Source organism: Globicephala melas, chromosome 11 (genome assembly GCF_963455315.2).
Source record: "Globicephala melas chromosome 11, mGloMel1.2, whole genome shotgun sequence".
Lineage (NCBI taxonomy): Eukaryota > Metazoa > Chordata > Mammalia > Artiodactyla > Delphinidae > Globicephala > Globicephala melas.
The window spans coordinates 90814848-90836861 of record NC_083324.2 but is presented as its reverse complement, the minus strand read 5'-3'; the positions used below and the strand labels follow the sequence as shown (position 1 = coordinate 90836861).

At 39.6% G+C, this 22014-nt stretch overlaps 1 protein-coding gene across 2 annotated transcripts in view; it reads right to left on the bottom strand.

The window, feature by feature from the left end:
- DTNBP1 (dystrobrevin binding protein 1) overlaps window positions 1–22014 on the bottom strand; it is a 128881-nt gene that overhangs the window by 70447 nt on the left and 36420 nt on the right. For both annotated transcript variants that reach the window (XM_060308690.2, XM_030881382.3), the window contains 2 exons: window positions 19109–19241; window positions 5764–5786 (listed from right to left, as the gene is read on the bottom strand). In XM_060308690.2, the coding sequence (XP_060164673.1) occupies window positions 5764–5786; window positions 19109–19241 (156 nt within the window). The remainder of the gene's footprint in view (window positions 1–5763; window positions 5787–19108; window positions 19242–22014) is intronic.

Genomic DNA, 22014 nt, shown 5'->3' with positions numbered 1-22014 from the left:
ATATTTATAGGACATTGCATCCAAAAACAGGTTACCCTTTCTTCTCAAGTGCACATGGAACATTCTCCAGGATAGATCACATCTTGGGTCACAAATCAAGTCTTAGTAAATTTAAGAAAACTGAAATCATACCAAGCATCTTTTCTGACCACAACACTATGAGATTAGAAATCAATGACATGGAAAAAAACGTAAAAAACACAAAAAAATGAAGGCTAAACAATACATTATTAAATAACCAAGAGATCACTGAAGAAATCAAAGAGGAAATCAAAAAATACCTAGAGACAAATGACAATGAAAACATGATGATCCAAAACCTATGGGAGGCAGCAAAAGCCGTTCTAAGAGGGAAGTTTATTGCTATATGAGCCTACCTCAAGAAACAAGAAAAATCTCAAATAAAACAATCTAACCTTACACCTAAAGGGGCTAGAGAAAGAAGAACAAACAAAACCCACAGTTAGCAGAAGGCAAGAAATCATCAAGATCAGAGCAGAAATAAATGAAATAGAAACAGAACAATAGCAAAGATCAATAAAACTAAAAGCTGGTTCTTTGAGAAGATAAAATCAATAAACTCCTCAAATCAATAAAATTAGAAATGAAAAAGGAGAAGTTATAACAGACACCACAGAAACACGAAGCATCCTAAGAGACTACTACAAGCAACGCTATGCCAATAAAATGGACAGCCTGGAAGAAATGGACAAATTCTTAGAAAGGTATAACCTTCCAAGAATGAACCAGGAAGAAACAGAATATATGAACAGACCAATCACAAGTAATGAAATTGAAAGTGTGATTAAAAATCTTCCAACAGGGCTTCCCTGGTGGCGCAGTGGGTGAGAGTCTGCCTGCCGATGCAGGGGACGTGGGTTCGTGCCCTGGTCCAGGAAGATCCCACATGCTGCGGAGCACCTGGACCCGTGAGCCATGGCTGCTGAGCCTGCGCGTCCAGAGCCTGTGCTCCGCAATGGGAGAGGCCACAACAGTGAGAGGCCTGCGTACCACAAAAAAAAAAAAAAAAAAATATCTTCCAACAAACAACAGTCCAGGACCAGATGGCTTCACAGGTGAATTCTATCAAACATTTAGAGAAGAGCTAACACCCATCTTTCTCAAATGCTTCCAAAAAATTGCAGAGGAAGGAACACTCCCAAACTCATTCTATGAGGCCACCATCACCCTGATACTAAAACCAGACAAAGATACTATAAAAAAAGAAAATTACAGACCAATATCACTGATGAATATAGATGCAAAAATTCTCAACAAAATACTAGCAAACAGAATCCAACAACACATTAAAAGGATCATACACCATGATCAAGTGGGATTTATCCCAGGGATGCAAGAATCAATCAATGTAATACACCAATATTAACAAACTCAAGAAGAAAAACAATATGATCATCTCAATAGATGCAGAAAAAGCTTTTGACCAAATTCAACACCCATTTATGATAAAAACTCTCCAGAAAGTGGGCATAGAGGGAACCTACCTCAACATAATAAAGGCCATATATGACAAACCCACAGCAAACATCATTCTCAATGGTGAGAAAGTGAAAGCATTTTCTCTAAGATTAGGAACAAGATAAGGATGTCCACTCTCACTACTATTATGCAACATAGTTTTGGAAGTCCTAGCCATGGCAATCACAGAAGAAAAAGAAATAAAAGGAATACAAATTGGAAAAGAAGTAAAACTGACACTGTTTGCAGATGACATGATACTATACATAGAGAATCCTAAAGTTGCCACCAGAAAACTACTAGAGGTAATCAATGAATTTGGTGAAGTTGCAGGATACAAAATTAATGCACAGAAATCTCTTGCATTCCTATACACTAATGATGAAACACCTGAAAGAGAAATTAAGGAAACACTCCCATTTACCACTGCAACAAAAAGAATAAAATACCTATATGCAAAGAAGAAAAAGAATAAAAGACCTGTATGCAGAAAACTATAAGACAATGATGAAAGAAATTAAAGATGATACCAACAGGTGGAGAGATATACCATGTTCTTGGATTGGAAGAATCAATATTTGGAACATGACTATACTACCCAAAGCAATCTACAGATTCAATGCAATCCCTATCAAACTACCAATGGCATTTTAAAAAATTAATTAATTTATTTTGGCTGCACTGGGTCTTCGTTGCGGTACACAGGCTTCCTCTGGTTACGGTGCGCGGGCTTCTCACTGCGGTGGCTTCTCTTGTTGCAGAGCATGGGCTCTAGGCGTGCGGGCTTTAGTAGTTGTGGCTCGTGGGCTCTAGAGCACAGGCTCAGTAGTCGTGGTGCACAGGTTTAGTTGCTCCGCGGCACGTGGCATCTTCCCGGACCAGGGCTCGAACCCGTGTCCCCTGCACTGGCAGGTGGATTCTTAACCACTGCACCACCAGGGAAACCCCTATGGCATTTTTAACGGAACTAGAACAAAAAAATCTTAAAATTTGTAGAGAGACATAAAAGACCCCGAATAGCCAAAGCAGTCTTGAGGGAAAAAAACGGAGCTGGAGGAATCAGACGCCCTGACTTCAGACAATACTACAAACTTACAGTAATCAAGGCAATATAGTATGGGCACAAAAACAGAAATATAGATTAATGGAACAAGACAGAAAGCCCAGAGATAAACCCACACACCTACGGTCAACTAATCTATGACAAAGGAGGCAAGGATATATAATGGAGAAAAGACAGTCTCCTCAATAAGTGATGCTGGGAAAACTGGACAGCTACATGTAAAAGAATGAAATTAGAACACTGCCTAATACCATACATAAAAATAAACTCAAAATGGATTAGAGACCTAAATATAATACCGGACAGTATAAAACTCTTAGAGGAAAACATAGGAAGAACACTCTTTGACATAAATCACAGCAAGATCTTTTTTGACCCACTTCCTAGAGTAATGGAAATAAAAACAAAAATAAACAGATGGGATCTAATGAAACTTAAAAGCTTTTGCACAGCAAAGGAAATCATAAACAAGACAAAAAGACAACCCTCAGAATGGGAGAAAATATTTGCAAACGAATCAACAAAGGATTAATCTCCAAAATATATAAACAACTCATGCAGCTCAATATTAAAAAAACAAACAACCCAATCCAAAAATGGGCAGAAGACCTAAATAGACATTTCTCCAAAGAAGACATACAGATGGCCAAGAAGCACATGAAAAGTTGCTCAACATCACTCATAATTAGAGAAATGCAAATCAAACCACAGTGAGGTATCACCTCACACCAGTTAGAATGGGCATCATCAGAAAATCTACAAACAACAAATGCTGGAGAGGGTGTGGAGAAAAGGGAATCCTCTTGCACTGTTGGTGGGAATGTAAATTGATACAGCCACTATGGAGAACAGTATGGAGGTTCCTTAAAAAACTAAAAATAGAATTACCATATGACCCAGCAATTGCACTACTGGGCATATACCCAGATAAAACCATAATTCAAAAAGACACATGCACCCCAATGTTCATTGCAGGAATATTTACAATTGCCAGGTCATGGAAGCAACCTAAATGTCCATTGACAGACGAATGGATAAAGAAGATGTGGTACATATATACAATGGAATATTACTCAGCCATAAAAAGGAACAAAACTGGGTCATTTGTAGAGACGTGGGTGGACCCAGAGACTGTCATACAGAGTGAAGTACGTCGGACAGAGAAAAACAAGTATCGCGTATTAACGCATATGTGTGGAACGTATAAAAATGGTACAGATGAACCGGTTTGCAGGGTAGAAATTGAGACACAGATGTAGAGAGCAAACGTATGGACACCAAGGGGGGAAAGCCACGGGGGAGTGGGGGTGGTGGTGTGATGAATTGGGCAATTGGGATTGACATGTATACACTGATGTGTATAAAATGGATGACTAATAAGAACCTGCTGTATAAAAAAATAAATTCAAAAAATAACACTCAAGAGGAAAAAATTTTCAATGACTATTAGTTCTTTAAAACACTAGATATGATACAATAATCAGTTTAGGGTCTGTTCAAATTTGAGAGCTTTAATTGGCCTGTGGGTGGGTTGGATGTGCTGTTAAATATTGTGCATAATTAGGGATGTGTGTGTAAACAAGATATTTCAGCATAAATTGAATTATTCTATCAGGTAATATGTAACACTATCTAACCTTTTGCAAACTGCTGGTGTCCTTTTTTTCTGTGAATACTGTCATACAAAAAAAAAAAAAAAAGCCTCAGTACTGAGATGCAAGCAAAGTTGACATTTTGCATAATCTGTGTTCCTGCCTGTCTTTTAATATTAAGTTGCTTTTTTTCTTCTAACATAAGAAGATGCTAGCCCACTAAAAGAAAAGAAGGAGAGGGAGAATAATATTTTATAAGGGTTTCAAATCTTATTTTAAACCAGTGAGGAAAAATAATGTACATGAGTTGTGGTTCACAAATTGATGAAGAATAATGATGTAGCCATGATAATACATCACATGATCATTGAACATGGCCCTCAACAAACTGGCCATGAACTTAATCATTTACTATAACTAGTCAGTCAAATAGAAACTCAGCCAAAACAAGTCTGTCTGATTATAGTCATAGCAGGAATAAGCCTTTATACCTTTTACCTTGCAGGTTACTTATTTTCTCTAACACATCCAAATAAATCATATACGTGAACAATTCAGCTGTAAATAATATATGGAAAATCTTCAACCAGTAACTCTAAAAGTCAATACTAGCTTATATATGAAACATAATAAGCAATAATTCAAAGTCTTCTTGTTACTGAAATTCTCTGAGAAAAGAAATTTCACTACTCAATTGCTAATAAGTAATTGAAAAGTGGCAAACTGGAAGGGCTTTCGGCTGTTGGAAAGTTTGTGGTTTTCCCTATTTTTCACAAGTGTTTCCCCATAACCAGTAAGGGTCAACGTGACCAAGAATTATTCTTCAGTGCCCACCTGCAACAGTTCCCTAAAATTAAAAAGCAATGCTGGGCACTTTTAGTATCTCAGAATATAGTTCATCAAAGCTTGTAATTTTACAGACTGAGAAACTAAGGTTGAAAAAGATAAAGAGATGTACCCAAAGTTACAAGATGGTGGCAGAGCATGACCCAGCACTGAAAACCTCGCAGGAGGTTCATGTGACTCTGGGTCAACTGCAGGGCCACCTCTCTGCCTTTATCACCACAGCCTCTACGTGTGGCCCAGGCTCAGCACAACAGAAACCAGAATCTTTTTAAATTATGATTCTCTGGGACTTCCCTGGTGGTCCCGTGGCTAAGACTCCGTGCTCCCAATGCAGGGGGCCCGGGTTCAATCCCTGGTCAGGGAACTAGATCCCACATGCCACAACTAAGAGTCCACATACTGCAACTAAAGATCCTGTGTGCCACAACTAAGACCTGACCCCGCACAGCCAAATAATAAATAAATAAATGTTTAAAAAAAACCCCAAAACACTATGATTCTCAACAACCTCAAAGTTAGTGCTGTGTCTCCTAACATACTACTTATAACGTCATTAGCAGAAACTCTCACTTGGTACATGTGTTAACAGCTAAAAAAGAATATCAAAACCACCTGTGATTAAGTAAAATTTATGAAAACAGTATTAAGCAAACTTTTATTTTCTGATGTAAATTGTCTGATTTAAAGAAAAAGGAATGCATTCTTTCATCATCAACAAGAGAGAACATCTGACATCAATTAACTCTCATCTACTTTAAAGTGAAGAATTAAACACAAAATTACCTTTGAAGGTTTCAAGTTCCTTCCTGTAGGAAAAAAAAGATATAAATTTATTAATCTATTCCCAATGGAAACAGCTCTTAGATTATAAAGTTTTAAGTACTTCAAATGCCCAGAGTGGTATTTCTAGATGCTCACATGTCAATTATACTTCAGTGAAATTACCAGTACAATTAGCCTAAAGCTACTATTTTCCGTTTTTCTGCTATTACCCTATTAATGGCTCAAAAAAGTTCTACCAAAATTTAAACTATTAAAACACTGAAATACTTATAAGAAGACATACAGCATTTTAATGCCAGCTAGGAACCATCTAGTATATGTAAGAATCAGTTTATAAAAGCACTTAACAATTTTCCCTCCACTGATAAATATTAAACAACAGATTTTTAAAATCTTTAATTAAAAATCATCCAGAATAGGAGCAGTGTTTTCCCCTGTTAAATGAAAGGGGAGAGCATATATCAAAGGACTGAAGTCCATAGATCATCCTGACACAAAAGGGCCAAGCCTCCAGGAAATCCTCTGGTTTGTAATTTTGTCAGTGTCAATTAGCGATGCTGAAACACAAAGTTTCCTGGGGAAGTGTAAAGCCAGGGAAGATAGATGAACAATCATATAACAAAACATTTTTTTAAATAAATCTATTTATTTATTCATTCATTCATTTATGGCTCTGTTGGGTCTTCGTTGCTGCGCATGAGCTTTCTCTACCTGGGGCGAGCGGGAGTTACTCTTCGTTGTGGTGTGCAGGCTTCTCACTGCAGTGGCTTCTCTTGTTACAGAGCACGGGCTCTAGGCACGCGGGCTTCAGTAATTGTGGCACGCAGGCTCAGTAGTTATGGCTTGCAGGCTCTAGAGCGCAGGCTCAGTAGTTGTGGCGCACGGGCTTAGTTGCTCCGTGGCATGTGGGAATCCTCCCGGACTAGGGCTCGAACCCGTGTCCCCTGCATTGGCAGGTGGATTCTAAACCACTGTGCCACCAGGGAAGTCCCCATAATACAAAACATTTTTGACAAAGAAGTCAAAAGCAAGTTTTTTTCAGGTTTTCCTTTATAATTTTGTAATTATATTTTTCTCATTATCAGTACTAATAATTTTGAGGAGGCAAATTCATTTAGTAAAGGTTTGTTATCCCACTCAAAATATGAGACATTTCTTTTATTTGCATGTACGTTTTACTAAAAATCTAGAGCTATTTTAGATTCTCAAATCAGTATTCCACATTGCTAATTACAATACCCGTCACGCTCCAAAACAGCTGACTACAATGAACAGCTGGCTGGTGGAACTGGCAAGGTGCCACTGAAAAGCCAATATTCTTGTAACAGCCAAGTGAAGGTTCTTAAATCAGATGGTCATCTCACCCCTCTTTTTTTTCTAAAAATACCAACTCATCATAATATTGCCCCAGCACCACAGTTCATTAACTAAGAAAAAAGAATGTTATTTTCAATCCTATCATTTAAAAAAAAGAGTGCAATTGCTTCCCTTGAGCCAATAGCCCAACTGCATTCTTAAAAGACTAGGTACAAAGTAAACATGCCTAAAACCTACGTTACACTCCAATAACGGGATGAAAGCCGAAATGGCCCTGGCGGAAAGGCAACATGTATTGTAAGAGAATATCCTGAAGAGATACCTTCAATCTACTTTTTTTTTTCTCTACTTCTTATTGATGCCCTCGTGTGAGCAATCCCCTAAGGCCACCAAGGGGTGGACAAGATGACGGAACACTCAGTTCAGTATTTAGGAAGTAATTCTTTTCTCTCCGATTACAGTCTTTAGATAGTGTCTGCCTTCCTTCTTTTAGAACATGCAGCAGTAAACAAAATTTCAAAAAAGCACCTCCTGTTTTAAAAAGGTGGAACTTGGAGTAATGATTTCAGACATTGTTTTTCCCTTACTCTCGCCCTGAATACTAGAAACCATAAAGCGAAGAATCCAGTGTCTACTTTATTAATGAGTCATTGCCCAATTGAGGGAAGCTTTCACGTGGAAGGGAAGCTTACCATGCCCACCTTCCAACCTTCTGGCTGCCTCATCAAAGCAACGGAAAGCTGCTATGAGAAAAGAGGAAAGGCGAGCCGGGTGCTCTCCCTAGACACCTCTGCTTACAGACTGTCATGACCCACGGCAGTTCAAGAAACTTCCTCTCAGGAAGTAATCCACTCCTGTACCCAATTCCTAAGAAAGAAGACTGGCTGAGGTAGTGGTGGTACAGATAACAGTGGTTTAAGCTAAAAGTCAGTACTACGGAACTTTTAAAGAACTGATAAAGGAAATCAGTAGCACTGAAAGCCTTGAAGTGTTGTAATTTTTAGGGCAAACTCCACAATGTCAGAGGTAACAGCATCTGGAAATACAGAAGATATAAGAGAAGGGAGGGAAAGGCACGTCAAGCAGAGGTAACGGTGAAAGTGAAGCCGTGGAGGCTGAACGGTGTGGGTTATCTTTAGGAAAGAACAATTCAGAAGAGCAGTTGAATGAAGAGAAAGTAGTGGGAGATGAGGCTAAAGAGGTAGAGGATTCTGAGTGCCAGGCTAAAAGGATTTGGTTTTATTTTTAGCAGGAGAAAAACTTGAGCAAATCTGTGCTTTGGGAAGAACATTCTAGCCATGATGGACAGATGCACTAACGAGGGGGAGCATAAAGCAGGGAGCACTCAGGAAACCATAAGAAGAGTTTGAAGAAGAGCCAACTAGTGCCTGGAAAGGGCAACATAAGTGGCAATGGCCATGAAGAGAGGGAGTCCAATTTGAAAAACGCCATGGAGAAGACTCAACAGACCATGGCCACTGATGACATGGGCACAAGTACATAACCGTGAGAGTTCTAGTCTGGATCACTGGAAGGAAAGGGAATTCATTAGCAGAACACTTAGGAAGAGGAGCAGATTTTGGAGGGCAGCGCATGAGTTCAGTTTGGAACTTAATGAAATAATCTAGAAGGTAGGAAACCTAAGGCTGGTGATGCTGAAAGACATGACTCCCATCCCCTGAAACCCACTCAGGGATTCAGCTCCCCCACTGCCCGTTCAGTCCTGAACCTACTCCAGCTTGGCTTCCACACCCCACCACTGCAAAGTGAGGGTCACCAGCAATCACCAAGCTGCCGAAGGCAATGCTCACTCTCAGTTTTCATCCAAATCCCTCAGCAGAATTTGATTCCTTGAGAAAGTTTTCTCTAGTTTTTCTCCTTCTCCCTCAGCTCCTTCTGCTACTTCTCTACCCCTTCCAGACCACTAGATGCTGGAGCTCTGCCAGCCTGGTCCTGGGCCCTCTGTGTAACTTATATTCTCTCACAAGGCAATTCATTCAGCTATGCAGCCTTAAATACCATCCACATACTGACTTCCTGATTTATACTTCCTGTCTTGATCTCTTCTTTGAGCTCCAGACGCAAATGCAACTGCCTATTTGAGAGCTCTGCTCAAAGTGGAGCAGGCTTCCCAACAATACCTGTAAAAGAGCCTGTTCGGGCTTCTCTGGTGGCACAGTGGTTAAGAATCCATCTGCCAATGCAGGGGACACAGGTTTGAGCCCTGGTCTGGAAAGATCCCACATGCCGCGGAGCAACTAAGCCCATGCGCCACAACTACTGAGCCTGTGCTCTAGAGTCTGTGAGCCACAACTACTGAGCCAGCGCGCCACAACTACTGAAGCCCGTGCGCCTAGAGCCCCTGCTCCGCAACAAGAGAAGCCACCGCAATGAGAAGCCCGCACACCGCAATGAAGGGTAGACCCCGCTCGCCACAACTAGGGAAAGCCCGTGCGCAGCAACGAAGACCCAATGGCAGCCAAAAATAAAGTAAATAAATTTAAAAAAAAAAGAGCCTGTTCTTCCTTCAGTCTCTCTCATCTCAACTCATGCCATTACCAAGTTCCTCAAGCTTTGGTTTATCCATCTCCCTCCTTCGCCACATCTAATCCATCAATATATCCTATTAATTCTATCTCAAAACATATCCTGAATCCATCCATTTCTCCCCATCGTCACTACTGTCATGATGATAAATATCGTGCCTTGGATAAATATTCATTTTCTCATACTGAATGTAATCTTTGATCATTCATTCAACAAAAAATGTACTGAGCCTTAGACACTAGGAATAATGTTAGGAATAGCAGTAGGAATAATGCTCAGGTTGGGTTATACACGTTCCATAACCTCAAGCAACTTTAGTGAGAAGAGACAGAAGTAAAGCAACAGTTAGAAACTGATGTCATAGATTAGTGCTCTGATAATGCCAGCCATGCTGAGGATTTTCTAGGAATACAGAGGAGGGAGCAACTCACACACTGTGGGTTGCCGGGAAAGGCTTCCTGGAGGAGCCAGGATTGAACTGAGTTTTGAGGGAAAGTATAACTGATGATGACAGGTAACACTGATTGAAAACATGGCAGATGCTTCACTCTTGATCATTATGTCCTACTCGCAGCTAACTAAATGAAAAAGCATAGGTGACCAGGAGTTCTAAGTTCTGGCTACTCTCCAAACTCTTATCCAAGTTCACCTTTTCCATGAAGATATCCTTCACACTCAAATGGCCATCTCCCCTTACCTCAGCTCCTATAGCACTCAGGTCCATCAGTTTTATAACACCTGGTGCACTGCCTTGTAATGCAGTGATCTCCATGCAGGTATCATCTCTACAATTACACTGCAGAGATCCTAAGTGCAGAGATCATGTCGCATCCGCCCTGATCACACATGTGCAAAGAGTCAGACACAACAGATACTCTGCAGCAAGTCATGATTATCAAGTATGGTGGCTGCAGGATGACTAAGAATAGCTGCTTCTTCAAAGAAGCCTTTGCTAGGACTAGGGAGGGTTTTATTCTTTATAAAAAAGTTTGACCACATAGTCTCTCATCTGATAACAACGTGTTTGCCTCTTGCAGTTTCAAAAATCTGAGCCTCTTCTTTTTCAAAGTTTAATAATATTTTCAGAAGATCCAATAAGTAGAAAGAATTGAAATGCCTTCCTTTAGATTTTACCATATTTTAAATTTTACTCAATTCAGCAAAGGCCGTCACAAAATTTAGCATAACCAACTCTGAAACTAAAACATTCACCAAATAACACCAGACTCAAAAATCTAATATTTCCAAAGGGCGAAACTGCTATTTAATCATTTTCTCTACAGGGGTTGAGTTATGAGGGCAGAAAAAAAAAAAAAAGCATCACATTAATAAATAAATCTATGGAGTGTTGCAAGAAGTATATTAAATCTGTATACGTATAGAAATCAACTAAATCAGACCCACAGATGCAAACTTAATAGATTGGAACCACTGGATAAATGTCTCCATAAACACAATCATCTCACAGATGGAAGCACACTTTCTCTAAACACTAAACTGCTTCCCCAGGACAAATCCATGATAAAAACCTTACCCAATGATTCTCTATGGCAAAATACCACATTCAAAATGTGAAGTGCAAAATCAACTCTCACATTTTTCTTCATATTTGAAAATGTTTAGGGGAAATTGTTTTAAAAGTATGATCAGCAATACTTTCTGTATTGAACACAGTAGAAGAGTGTCCCTTTGTTATGGCTGATGGATAGGAAAGTTCATAGGAAAGATCTTACAAGACCTCTTTCACAAAAGACCGGCTACTATTCACTATTACCCAATCTTTTGTTTCTTAGCATTCTACAGTCATGAAAATGTGTACCCTTATGCACTTGGTGAGTTTGTGGTTAAGAGGGTAGAAAGTGGATGAGGTGGCGCTGGGGGAGAGCTGGCCTACCTGCTTGAGGTAATTTTCACAAAACTGTATCTTAGAAGTCCCTGCTGTCATTTGCTCCTTACACAGGTACTGTGGAGGGGCATGTGTTATAGAACAAGATCTTTTTAATACATAGAATGGGAGGTGGCAACAACTAAGAACAGAACCCAAGAGAATAACAGAACTAAAGCATCTACAATGGCAACTAGACACTAACCTACAGTAGAGAAGAAAATTTAGGATATGAGTGTTATAGAAGTTAAAAAAGGACAGTTTCAAGAGGTCAGGTACATGAGGACTGATTTGTCAATGGGCTTAGTTACCTAAAGACTAAGAAGAAAAATACAGGTTAAATATTTAAAGTGCATCATGGATTTGGTCTCCATGAACGTCTCAACATGACACAACCTGTATACGATCTTTCTCTAGAACAATATTTTAACTTCAGTGTGCCATGCATCTTGTCCATTCACAAGCAACCTGTCAGAATGATCTACCTCGTTGGCTATTAGCTATTTTTGTATTTCTATAAATATTCCTCAGCTTTGTCTGGGATACAGTTCATTTATTTGGAAACAGTTTGATCTTTCTGATGTTTGCTTTTATGCTTAGTTAAGCAGGTCTGGAACAGGGCTCGGTCAAGGGCTAACTGTACCCCTGCTGAAGGATATGCTCCTGAGTGCTCTGCCTGGTACCCCAGGAACTCTAAGCTTTTTCAGTCTGGCCGCTGGGCTCAGGCACAGTGCGAGGATGTGAGTGCCGGGCACTGCTAACTGACCCTTTTTGATGATATCTCCTCCTGCCTCAGGTGGTTTCCTCACATGAATTACCGGTCCTCTGCTGAATATTCAGGGGAGCTTTCTGCAGATTTTCGGTATCCTCTCTCCCTGGTACTGTGTCCTGTGAACTCTGGCTGCCTTGGGTCCCCAGGCGCTCAGCTGTTCTTCAGTTCAGAGAGTCTGCCAGGCTCTACCTGGGCCCCTCCCTGCACTTAGCCTGGAAACGCTCAAGGCAGGATGCTGGGGAAACCGCAAGGCTCGTTCCACCTGTTTCCTATCGAGCAAGGAGATCACTTCTCTTCTTTGCCCAATGTCTTCCAAAGTGTTATTTCCTTTATTTTGTCTGTTTTTTGGCTGCATCAGGTGGGAGAGTAAGTCTGGTCCCTGTTATTCCAGCTTGGGAGGATCCTTTCTGTAAAAGCACTGCCCGAAGGAAAGCTCTCCTGATCTACTTTCCATTCAGCACCCAAATGGATCTCCATGCAGAACCTCGGGAGTTAGTTATTGCCTTTCTGCCTATCTCTGTTGGACCTCCTTCTCTGTTGTTCACCTTGGAGAATGCCACTGGTTTCTTCTGTTCTATTCTCAGCAAAGCCAGGCCTGTGGCAAGTCTCCCAGGCACACCATCCTCAACACTCTGACATGGAAGAACAGCTCAGACCCGTGGCCCAGAGCCTGTCTAGTGGACAGTCAGTTCTTGAAGCTCAGGAGTTTGGTGGGTTATTCTCTAAAACATAAGCTGGTCAAATACTACTAAAGATAACATCTCAAATAAATCTGTTATGCTTTGCTTTAAAGATTTTCTAAACTGTCTACAGTCCACATTAACATAAAAATAAAACACAAAGAAGAGCATAGTTCCTTAGCATTAGCTGTAATACATAAAGCAAAAGGAATAATGACTCTCTCAAAATATGCCTGGGCACTGACTCTTATCAACAGAAGCAGTGCCCCCACTCACAGGAGAGAGTTTCTAAGAGATGACAATTAAGTTTCAAAGTCTAAATGAATCAGTGAAAAATGCTTCTAGAGTTTAGTATGCCCCAAAGCAGATTTCAAGTCCAAAGCAAGACTGTGTTAAAATTATGAGTCATTTATAATTAAGTTGAAATACTAAAATTACACTGTTCTTCAAGATGTAGCTATTTTCAGAGAAATTCTGATGGTATGCTGCATACTGAACGGGAAAACAAAGGATCCAAAAGTCTGGAAGTAAGAAATATTTTAATTAAATCACTCACATATAACTTTAACTATATTATTATGGAAGAATCTCAATAATAATTCTAAGGAATATTATGCTGGTACTGAAAAGATGACAAATTTAGAAGGCTGACCTTCTTTTTAGCTCTACTTCTTCAATCTTCTAAACGTATCTGTTGCTCCTCTGCTTGGAAGGGTGTCATCCCCCATCCCCGTGTGGCTGCCTCCTTACTCAGGTCTCAGCTCTCACGTGTCCTCCACGAAGGGCCTTCCCTGCTCACCCCAGCGAAGCAACCCTCCCCACCTCTATAACGTTATTCTGTTCTATTTTCTTCAGTATAATTGTCTGAAATTATCCTTTTTTAAAATCATGTACAGGGACTTCCCTGGCAGTCCAGCGGCTAGGACTCCACACTCCCAATGCAGGGGGGGCCCAGGTTCGCTCCCTGGTCAGGGAACTAGATCCCATGTGCCGCAACTAAGACCCAGCACAGCCAAACAACCAAACAAATAAGTTAAAAATAAATAAAATCATGTACACACTTATCATCTATTTCTCCCCACACCCATGACTACAAATGCTAGCTGACTCCCGAATCTCAAGTCCACTTCTCTAACTGCTAGCTAGACGATGTAAATGGTCTTAGGTTCTTTATTTTGGCTCATATATTCAATATTAACGCTTCCTACTTGATGAAAAATGTATTTCCTATTGGTTATGAAAACCTATGCAAGGCATCTAGGAGTTACACTTGTATGGCTAACTCATCTTCTGAACCATATGACAACCTAACTACTGGTACCAGTACTTGTCTCTGCCTACAGCCATATTTCATGCACTATACCATGTTTTACTATTGATCAAGGCGGTGTCTATTCCTGTCCATAAAAGCTATCAGTAGGGCTTCCCTGGTGGCACAGTGGTTGAGAGTCCGCCTGCCGATGCAGGGGATACGGGTTCGTGCCCCGGTCCGGGAAGATCCCACATGCCGCGGAGTGGCTGGGCCCGTAAGCCATGGCCGCTGAGCCTGCGCCTCCGGAGCCTGTGCTCCGCAACGGGAGAGGCCACAGCAGTGAGAGGCCCGCGTACCGCAAAAAAAAAAAAAAAAAAAAAGCTATCAGTAATAGCAATATCACTTTATATGCAGAAGAGTTATTAGAAAAGCTATTTATGGGTATCTTCTCCCTACAATTATACAGTTGCTTATATGTCACTTTCATTAGATAACCAGCTAAAGTAGGATGTCCTTTTTCAATGCAGAGATACTTAGGTTAAACCGTCTATTCAAATGTTTTTCAAGGGTAGATACACCCCTAGGAGTGTTCTAAAGCTCTATGTTTCCCTCTGCCCACACTGAGAATCTGCCATAGTAAGCCACATTACTGTTGGGATGGGTCACATCCCTCTTTTCACAGGAGGCAGGAATTTATTCTGTGCCAGGAACTTCTATCAAATATATGACAAAATATCGTATATCCGTTCTCAACTACAGATGCACTGATACCAACATCTGGGACGGATTCCACTTATCCCAGTGCAACAGTCAAAAAAAAAAGAAGACCCTGGCCTTGATGCTGGCCCCTAAGCAGTAACATAATTTCATGTAACTCAATCTCCTCCCCAGCTCCAACAATCGCTGCCTGCCCACTCCCCAGTCTCTGATGGGAGCAGAATGAGAAAGTGCATCGGAGCCTATCGCAGACACGATTAGCACTGGAGGTGTGTGAGAAATTATCCTTCATTCTCCCACTCTCCCCATCCCCATCTAGTTGTCTGATCCAGATTTTCTGGAAAGCTACAGAGTGGGTACACTGTAATACACACACACACACACACCCTTTGTATTACACATTATCTTCTTCAGAGTAAGAAAAGAAAAATCATTAGTTTGTAGGGCCCCTTGTTAAAGAGGAAAGAGGCTTATTTTTAAGAAACTCTTCCCTTGTGGACCACATAATAAAATGTTTAATTTGGGGTCTTTGAAAGTTTTTCAAATGGTGTAATATAGAATATCAAGTCACAGAATTTTAATATGTATTAGAGATGAATTGGTTCTATAAGCAAGTAAGTTGTGAAATGCTGAGTCAAATTTCTCTACTATAGGAATTCTCAGAACCCTTAATAAACTGACATGTACTACAAAGTTCCATGAGGCAAATACAGGGTAAAGTGTTTCTGGAACTTATTTGATCACGGAATGCCAGTGGCTATCTTCTCAGTCCACTGTTCCTGTAAAACACTTCAGGGAATGTTGTAGCTAATAAAAAATTTCTAAATTCAATTTTTATGTTTATCAAAATAGTACATGTACATTCCTTAAGTCAAATAGTGCCCACAAGGATTTATGATGAAGCAGATTAGTTCCTCGGCTGAGTTCTCCCCACCTTTCTGTCCTGCTTTTCGCAAGAAGCTACATTCAACTCTTCTAGAGATTTCTTCCGGTATTTACCTCCATTATTTCTAAATAATATGCCATTTTTTTCATTTTTTTCCATTTATTGACACTAGCCTTCATAATATTCCCAGTTTTGATAACCTCTAGATTGAATAAAAGTAAGAAGCTTAAACTGTAAGTAAGACATCTCTGAATAGTAAATATTCTACATAATTTATTATTGGAAAGATATTTTTTGATCTACATTTGACTGAATAAAACTACTTCATTCTCAGTGTTGTCAACTCAAATTATTGACACTACAAATGATTGTTAATCAGCCATATATGTGTGTGTGTTGTGTGTGTGTGTATTAACTAAACAAATTGATTCCAAAAGGTTTCTCTGAAGAAGATAGTTCATCCTTTTATATCCTGAATAAAATAAGTTAAGAATTTCAGGAAGACGATGCATATACAGTCAACTAATATTTGACAAGGGAGCCAAGAATACTGAATGGAGAAAAAACAGTCTCTTTGAGAAATGGTGCTGGGAAAATCGAATATTCAGGTGTAAAGACCCCTATCTTATACCACTCACAAAAATGAGCTCAAAATGGATTAAAGACTTAAATATAAGACTCAAAACAATAAAATTTCTAGAAGAAACAGGGGAAAAAAGCTCCTCATTATGGGTCTTGGCAATGATTTTTTGGATATGATACACCTAAAGCACAAGCAACAAAATAACAAATAAACAAGTGGGACGACATCAAACTAAAAAGCTTCCGCACAGAGAAAGAAGTGACCAACAAAATGAAAAGACAACCTATGGAATGGGAAAAAATATCTGCCCATCATAAATCTGATAAGGGATGAAGGTGAACTGGATGAAAGTGGTCAAAAGGCACAAACTTCCAGTTAGAAGATAAATAAGTACTAGGGATGTAATGTACAACATGACGATGACAGTTAACACTGCTGTGTGGTATAAATGAAAGTTGTTAAGAGAGTAGATCCTGGGCTTCCCTGGTGGTGCAGTGGTTGGGAGTCCGCCTGCTGATGCAGGGGACGCGGGTTTGTGCCCCGGTCCGGGAGGATCCCGCGTGCCGCGGAGCGGCTGGGCCCGTGAGCCATGGCTGCTGAGCCTGCGCGTCCAGAGCCTGTGCTCCGCAACGGGAGAGGCCGCAACAGTGAGAGGCCCGCATACCGCAAAAAAAAAAAGAGAGAGAGTAGATCCTAAGAGTTCTCATCATAAGGAAATCCCCCCCACCCTTTTTTTTTATCTAAATGAGATGATGGATGTTGACTAAACTTTCTGTGGTACTCAATTTACAAAGTATGTAAGTCAAGTCATGATGTCATACACCTTAAACTTATACAGTGCTGCATATAACTTACATCTCAACAAAACTGGGAAAAAGAGTTTTGGAAAGATTACAGTTTATATTGATAAACAGAATTAAGCAATGTTGCGTAGTATTTCCACTATTTGTATGTAGAAAGGCAAGTTAACTAGAACTTTGAATCACCAATGATTCTGTAAGCTAAATGGACCAGCTTTTATTTGGCCCTTTTAACAAAACTCTCCCTTATCTTCCATAACCTTGCAGGAAAGTATATCATTATCTCTATTTTACAGATAAGAAAGCCAAAGATAGGTCATTTGCAAAAGGTCATACAGGTAGGAAGTGCCAGAGAAGGAAATCAAGCATAGGTTTTCAAGGACTTTTCACAATAACCAAAACAAATCATATTACTGTTAACAATTGTGAATTAAATCAGTACTTATCATTTCAGGATAAAAATATGATTTCAAGCTAAGTCACAAGTCTAATGTCTCATTAGACAATCAGATGCAAAATACTTTGGCATTTATTAATAAATATTTATTTTATGAAGATGCTATGAGTAACCATTAACAAAAATATCTACACATATAATTTTTTTCAAAGTCTTGGAAGGTCCATCAAAGTACTAGTTAATTTAAATTTCCCACCTTTGGTATTTCTCACCGAAACTGTTAGGTTTAAAACCTATTATGACATCTTACATTAATCTCATGCAGTCCTTGAGAAATAAATTTTATAATTTTTTAAAATTTGGCCTATCAGAACATGAAAAATTTACCATTATTTTACCTATAGATTTCAAGCTACTGATTATAAGCTGGTAATCCTCAAATGGCACACTATTTTTTCCTACATTATTTCAGAGTAACAGGTGCTATCAACAAATCTGTTTATCCTATCTAAATTTACTAAAATTATGTAATTTTTTAAGAAGTCTTTCAAATGCTTGCCAAGAAAAGCTTAACAACAGGATAAAGTATAAAGGAAAGTGAACAGCTTGCCCAAGAGCAAAGAATTAGTAGAAGCCAGGACTTGGGTCTTCCGACTAATGACAGTGCTCTACTACACAATTCCTCTAAATACCTCTAAAATGATATTTCAATTATGTGAAACATGCTAAGACTTGTCCAGTACACTTTGGCTTTTACTCAAATTAAAGGTGAGGCTGTTTTCCAAACACGAAGTTGATTTTCATTTTGTAACATATAAATTGTAACGTACTAATTATATATCTAATAAATCTAAGTCACTGGGTGAGAGTGAAGAAAAGAATGACAAATAAAATTTCATAGTTCCAAATCTTATTACCCATTTCCAGTTCAGGTTAGTCTAATGAAAATTATTACCGTAATAACTACTACTGACGGAGCACACACTGCATCTGATAACGACCATCTCACTGAACCCTCAAAACAACTCTAGGAAGCCGGTACAATGTTATCTTCACTACAAGCTACACATGTTGAGGCTAAGAGATTCAATAACTTGCTGAAGGTCTCATACACAACATGTGACAAAGCTGCGCCCCTTTCCATAGCCTGAGCTTAGGTTCCTTTTCCTCCTGCTCCAAATAAAAGAGAAGAAAAGGGGAAAAAGCAGCGCAGGATCTGCCACTTGGAGAAAATGAGGTCGGGGGTTCTACTTGATTGGGAAGCTCTGCCCATTGCACTTCTCCCCTCCACCATCTATCCCAGCCTTAGCTTTCCAGAACTCATCTCCAATAAAACAGCAACAGATAGTGGTACCAAAAAAAAAAAAAAAAGTTTTGGAAAGCTTATTAAATAGATTTACCTGACACCTTTGTCTTTTATCAGTCCAAACTTATAAAGAGTAGCATGTAAAGTACTGTGGAAAACTTTGAGACTGAAAATGAATATCATGGTCAATTTTTCAAACTCACCTCTTATTTTTCTTGTAATTTTCCAGGTGTTGGGACTGCATATGTTTGTATCTTTCTAATTCACACTGTCCACATAAATCCTCCAGATTCAGCAGGTGGTTTTCTACCTCCTCAAAACTAGCCTCTAAATGAGCTGAAAGTACAGAAGGTCAAAAGAAGAAACAAACGTCAAAAATCAGAATCCTTGATCATGGAGAAAAGAAAAAGTGTCCAAAAGTTAAAAGTCTGAACTGTTGAGATTGTTCTGTATTTATCTAATATTTTTATTAAACTTTCTTGAAGCAAAATAAAATGCACTAACATTAAAACATACTTCAAATTATCTTTTTTGAGTATATTTTTCTATCTCGAACATTTTTAAGACAGAACTTTCCAGAATACTTTAAATACTTTATCAACACATCGTAAATCAACTATACTTCAATTAAAAAAATACTTTATTAACCAGGATGAGGAAACAGAGTATCCTGATTAATCTAATGTATGATATCCTAATGATCTCATATACCACACACGAAGAGTCGATTTTCATATGCGAATATAGCAAAGTATAATTAACACGTTATGCCGGACACAATTTAATATCTGAGATTCCTAGTTACTTTAGCATTTGTTCTGCCTTGCACATGATATATAGAAACCTCCAAGGCACTGCACAGATGTACAAACACTCAGGAAGCAGTTCTCACTGTCCACTGGTCTTTCAACAGCTCAACTCTGCCTCTAGGCCACAGAGCTTTGCAGCTTCATTGGAACATGGAGATAATCTACGTCAAATCCTTCATTTAAAAGATTCAAGCCAAAGCCTGCAGAAATTATTTCAGAGCTCTGCCCAAGGTCACCTAGCTAGTGAAGAGCAGTCAGGAATCAAAACTGAGTCCCTCTTACATAAAATGATTTCCAGTTGATAGATGCGTAAGTAAACCAAGACTTCATAGTTATAGGGGTGAGGACTGGTTGTTTTCTCAGACAACAGAAAAGCTTCAGAGGTCAAAGATTTTAGAACTCAAACAGCATCAGGGCCATTTACCGAATACTCACCACATGGGCCAGACACCGGGGTACAAAGATGAAAAAGATAGCCCTTGCGCTCAAAGAGCTTCAAGTAGAGGGCAGGCATATTTCAGTGACAACACTGCCTGACAGAGCTTGGCTTGAGGTGCTGTGACAACTCAAAGGAGAGGCATCTAACGGAGATGAGGGAGAGCGAGACTCAGCAAGAAATATGACTCCCGCGTCTGGGAGTCACAGCCGTCCGGAGGAAGGGGCCTCGAGGAAGGAGCAAGCTGGCTGTGCGGCTTTCCAGCCTTGGTTTCATTCGGATAGCTAAGATACAAGGACGGTGTGTCTAATCCCTTCCCTTAGCCACTCGACTGTCACGTGACTTTCTAAACTAGCTTCTGTATCACCTACATTAGGCGCAAATTCCCTAAATTTCAACTTGCAGTGTTAGGTTTATTAAGATACATATTTTGTCCGTTTTTAATTGATCTGTTTGATCTGGAGATCTGTTAAATCCAGAAGCGTTCACATTTTCTAATATCCTAAATTTTAACTCTACTAAATATCTATGCTTCTAAAAACTCCCGCCTCTATTTGGTAGCGTCTAGGGCTTAAAGACATGGATTTGGGGGGAAAATAAAATTTTACTGAAAAGTTAAAATGTGATGACAAGTAGTTCAGCATTCCTCTTCAAAGACATTTTAGGTAATGATTTTTATCATACTGATCTATCACTGTAGATCATGGCAAGTCTGGAAAAGACTGATAATGCAGTTCATGACGGTTTGGAATCTATCTTCAGGGGTAACATACAACAGCTAATATATGTGACTATGGAAAGCCTAACCAGAAACAATGTGCAAAATCTAAGTTTTAATCAATGAAAAATTATATCTAAGATTTTAATAATGTCATAAATGGTACATAAGGCGTTTATGTGGCGGGAAACAGGCAAAATGATGCTATTATGTTAGTTGCTATTTAGATTATTTTTTGTTATTATATTAAATGGAAAAATGACGAGCAGCCTCAGCCTGGGAGCTGGTGTCACTGGCCCTGAAGAAGCAATGTCAGCTCGTTCTAATAGCTAATAGGATTATTTAAAGGCTATTTCACTTTGATAAGTGATAAGAACTAGAATAATTACATTTAATATGGAATCCATTCAGCTTTAAGCTACTTGGTTCCTTTAGCATCACGCATGTTATCCTTAGCATAGAGGGGTCTGGATAACAGTGAGGCTTTGATATGTAGGCCAACAGCGTCATGTTCCCGTGCTGAATGGCAAACCGAGATTTAAAATGCTCGGGAGAGTCAGTGGTCACTTTATGGCTGCTGCCAAACTTGTATTTATGTTCTCCCCTTTAAAAGTTGTGGCCAGGGACCCTCATTCCCTGGCCACAGCCTACTTTTCCAACCTCACTACCACTCTCCTTCAGGACTGCTCACCACTCCGAGGAGGGTCCTGTGTGTTCCTGCCCCCTTGCCTCTGCCTCTCCTGAGAGGTCTCCGCTTGCCTCCCTGCCCTGCATCTCCCTGGCAGGTTCAAGTCAGAGCCCGCCCTCCTTCCAGCCTGCAGGGCTCTCTCCCCTCTTCTGTGCTTCCACAGACCTATGAGCCCTGCCCAGGACTTATACTCTGACATTCTACCACAAGTTGTGTACTCTTACCTCTCTCAGGCATCTGTGAATGTCTTAAGCGTAAAAACTATATCTTTGCATCTTTGTATCCCCTAATACCTAGTCTGCTGAATTCAATTAAAAAGGATTTCTGGAGACAGAATGATTCTATTACTCTAAAACATAAAATAATAACCAAGAAAGCAAATTTATGATTCATGTTCATCTAATTTAAATATTAGAAGGTTACCCTAAATTTTGTAAACAAGTTAAGTTAAACATGGG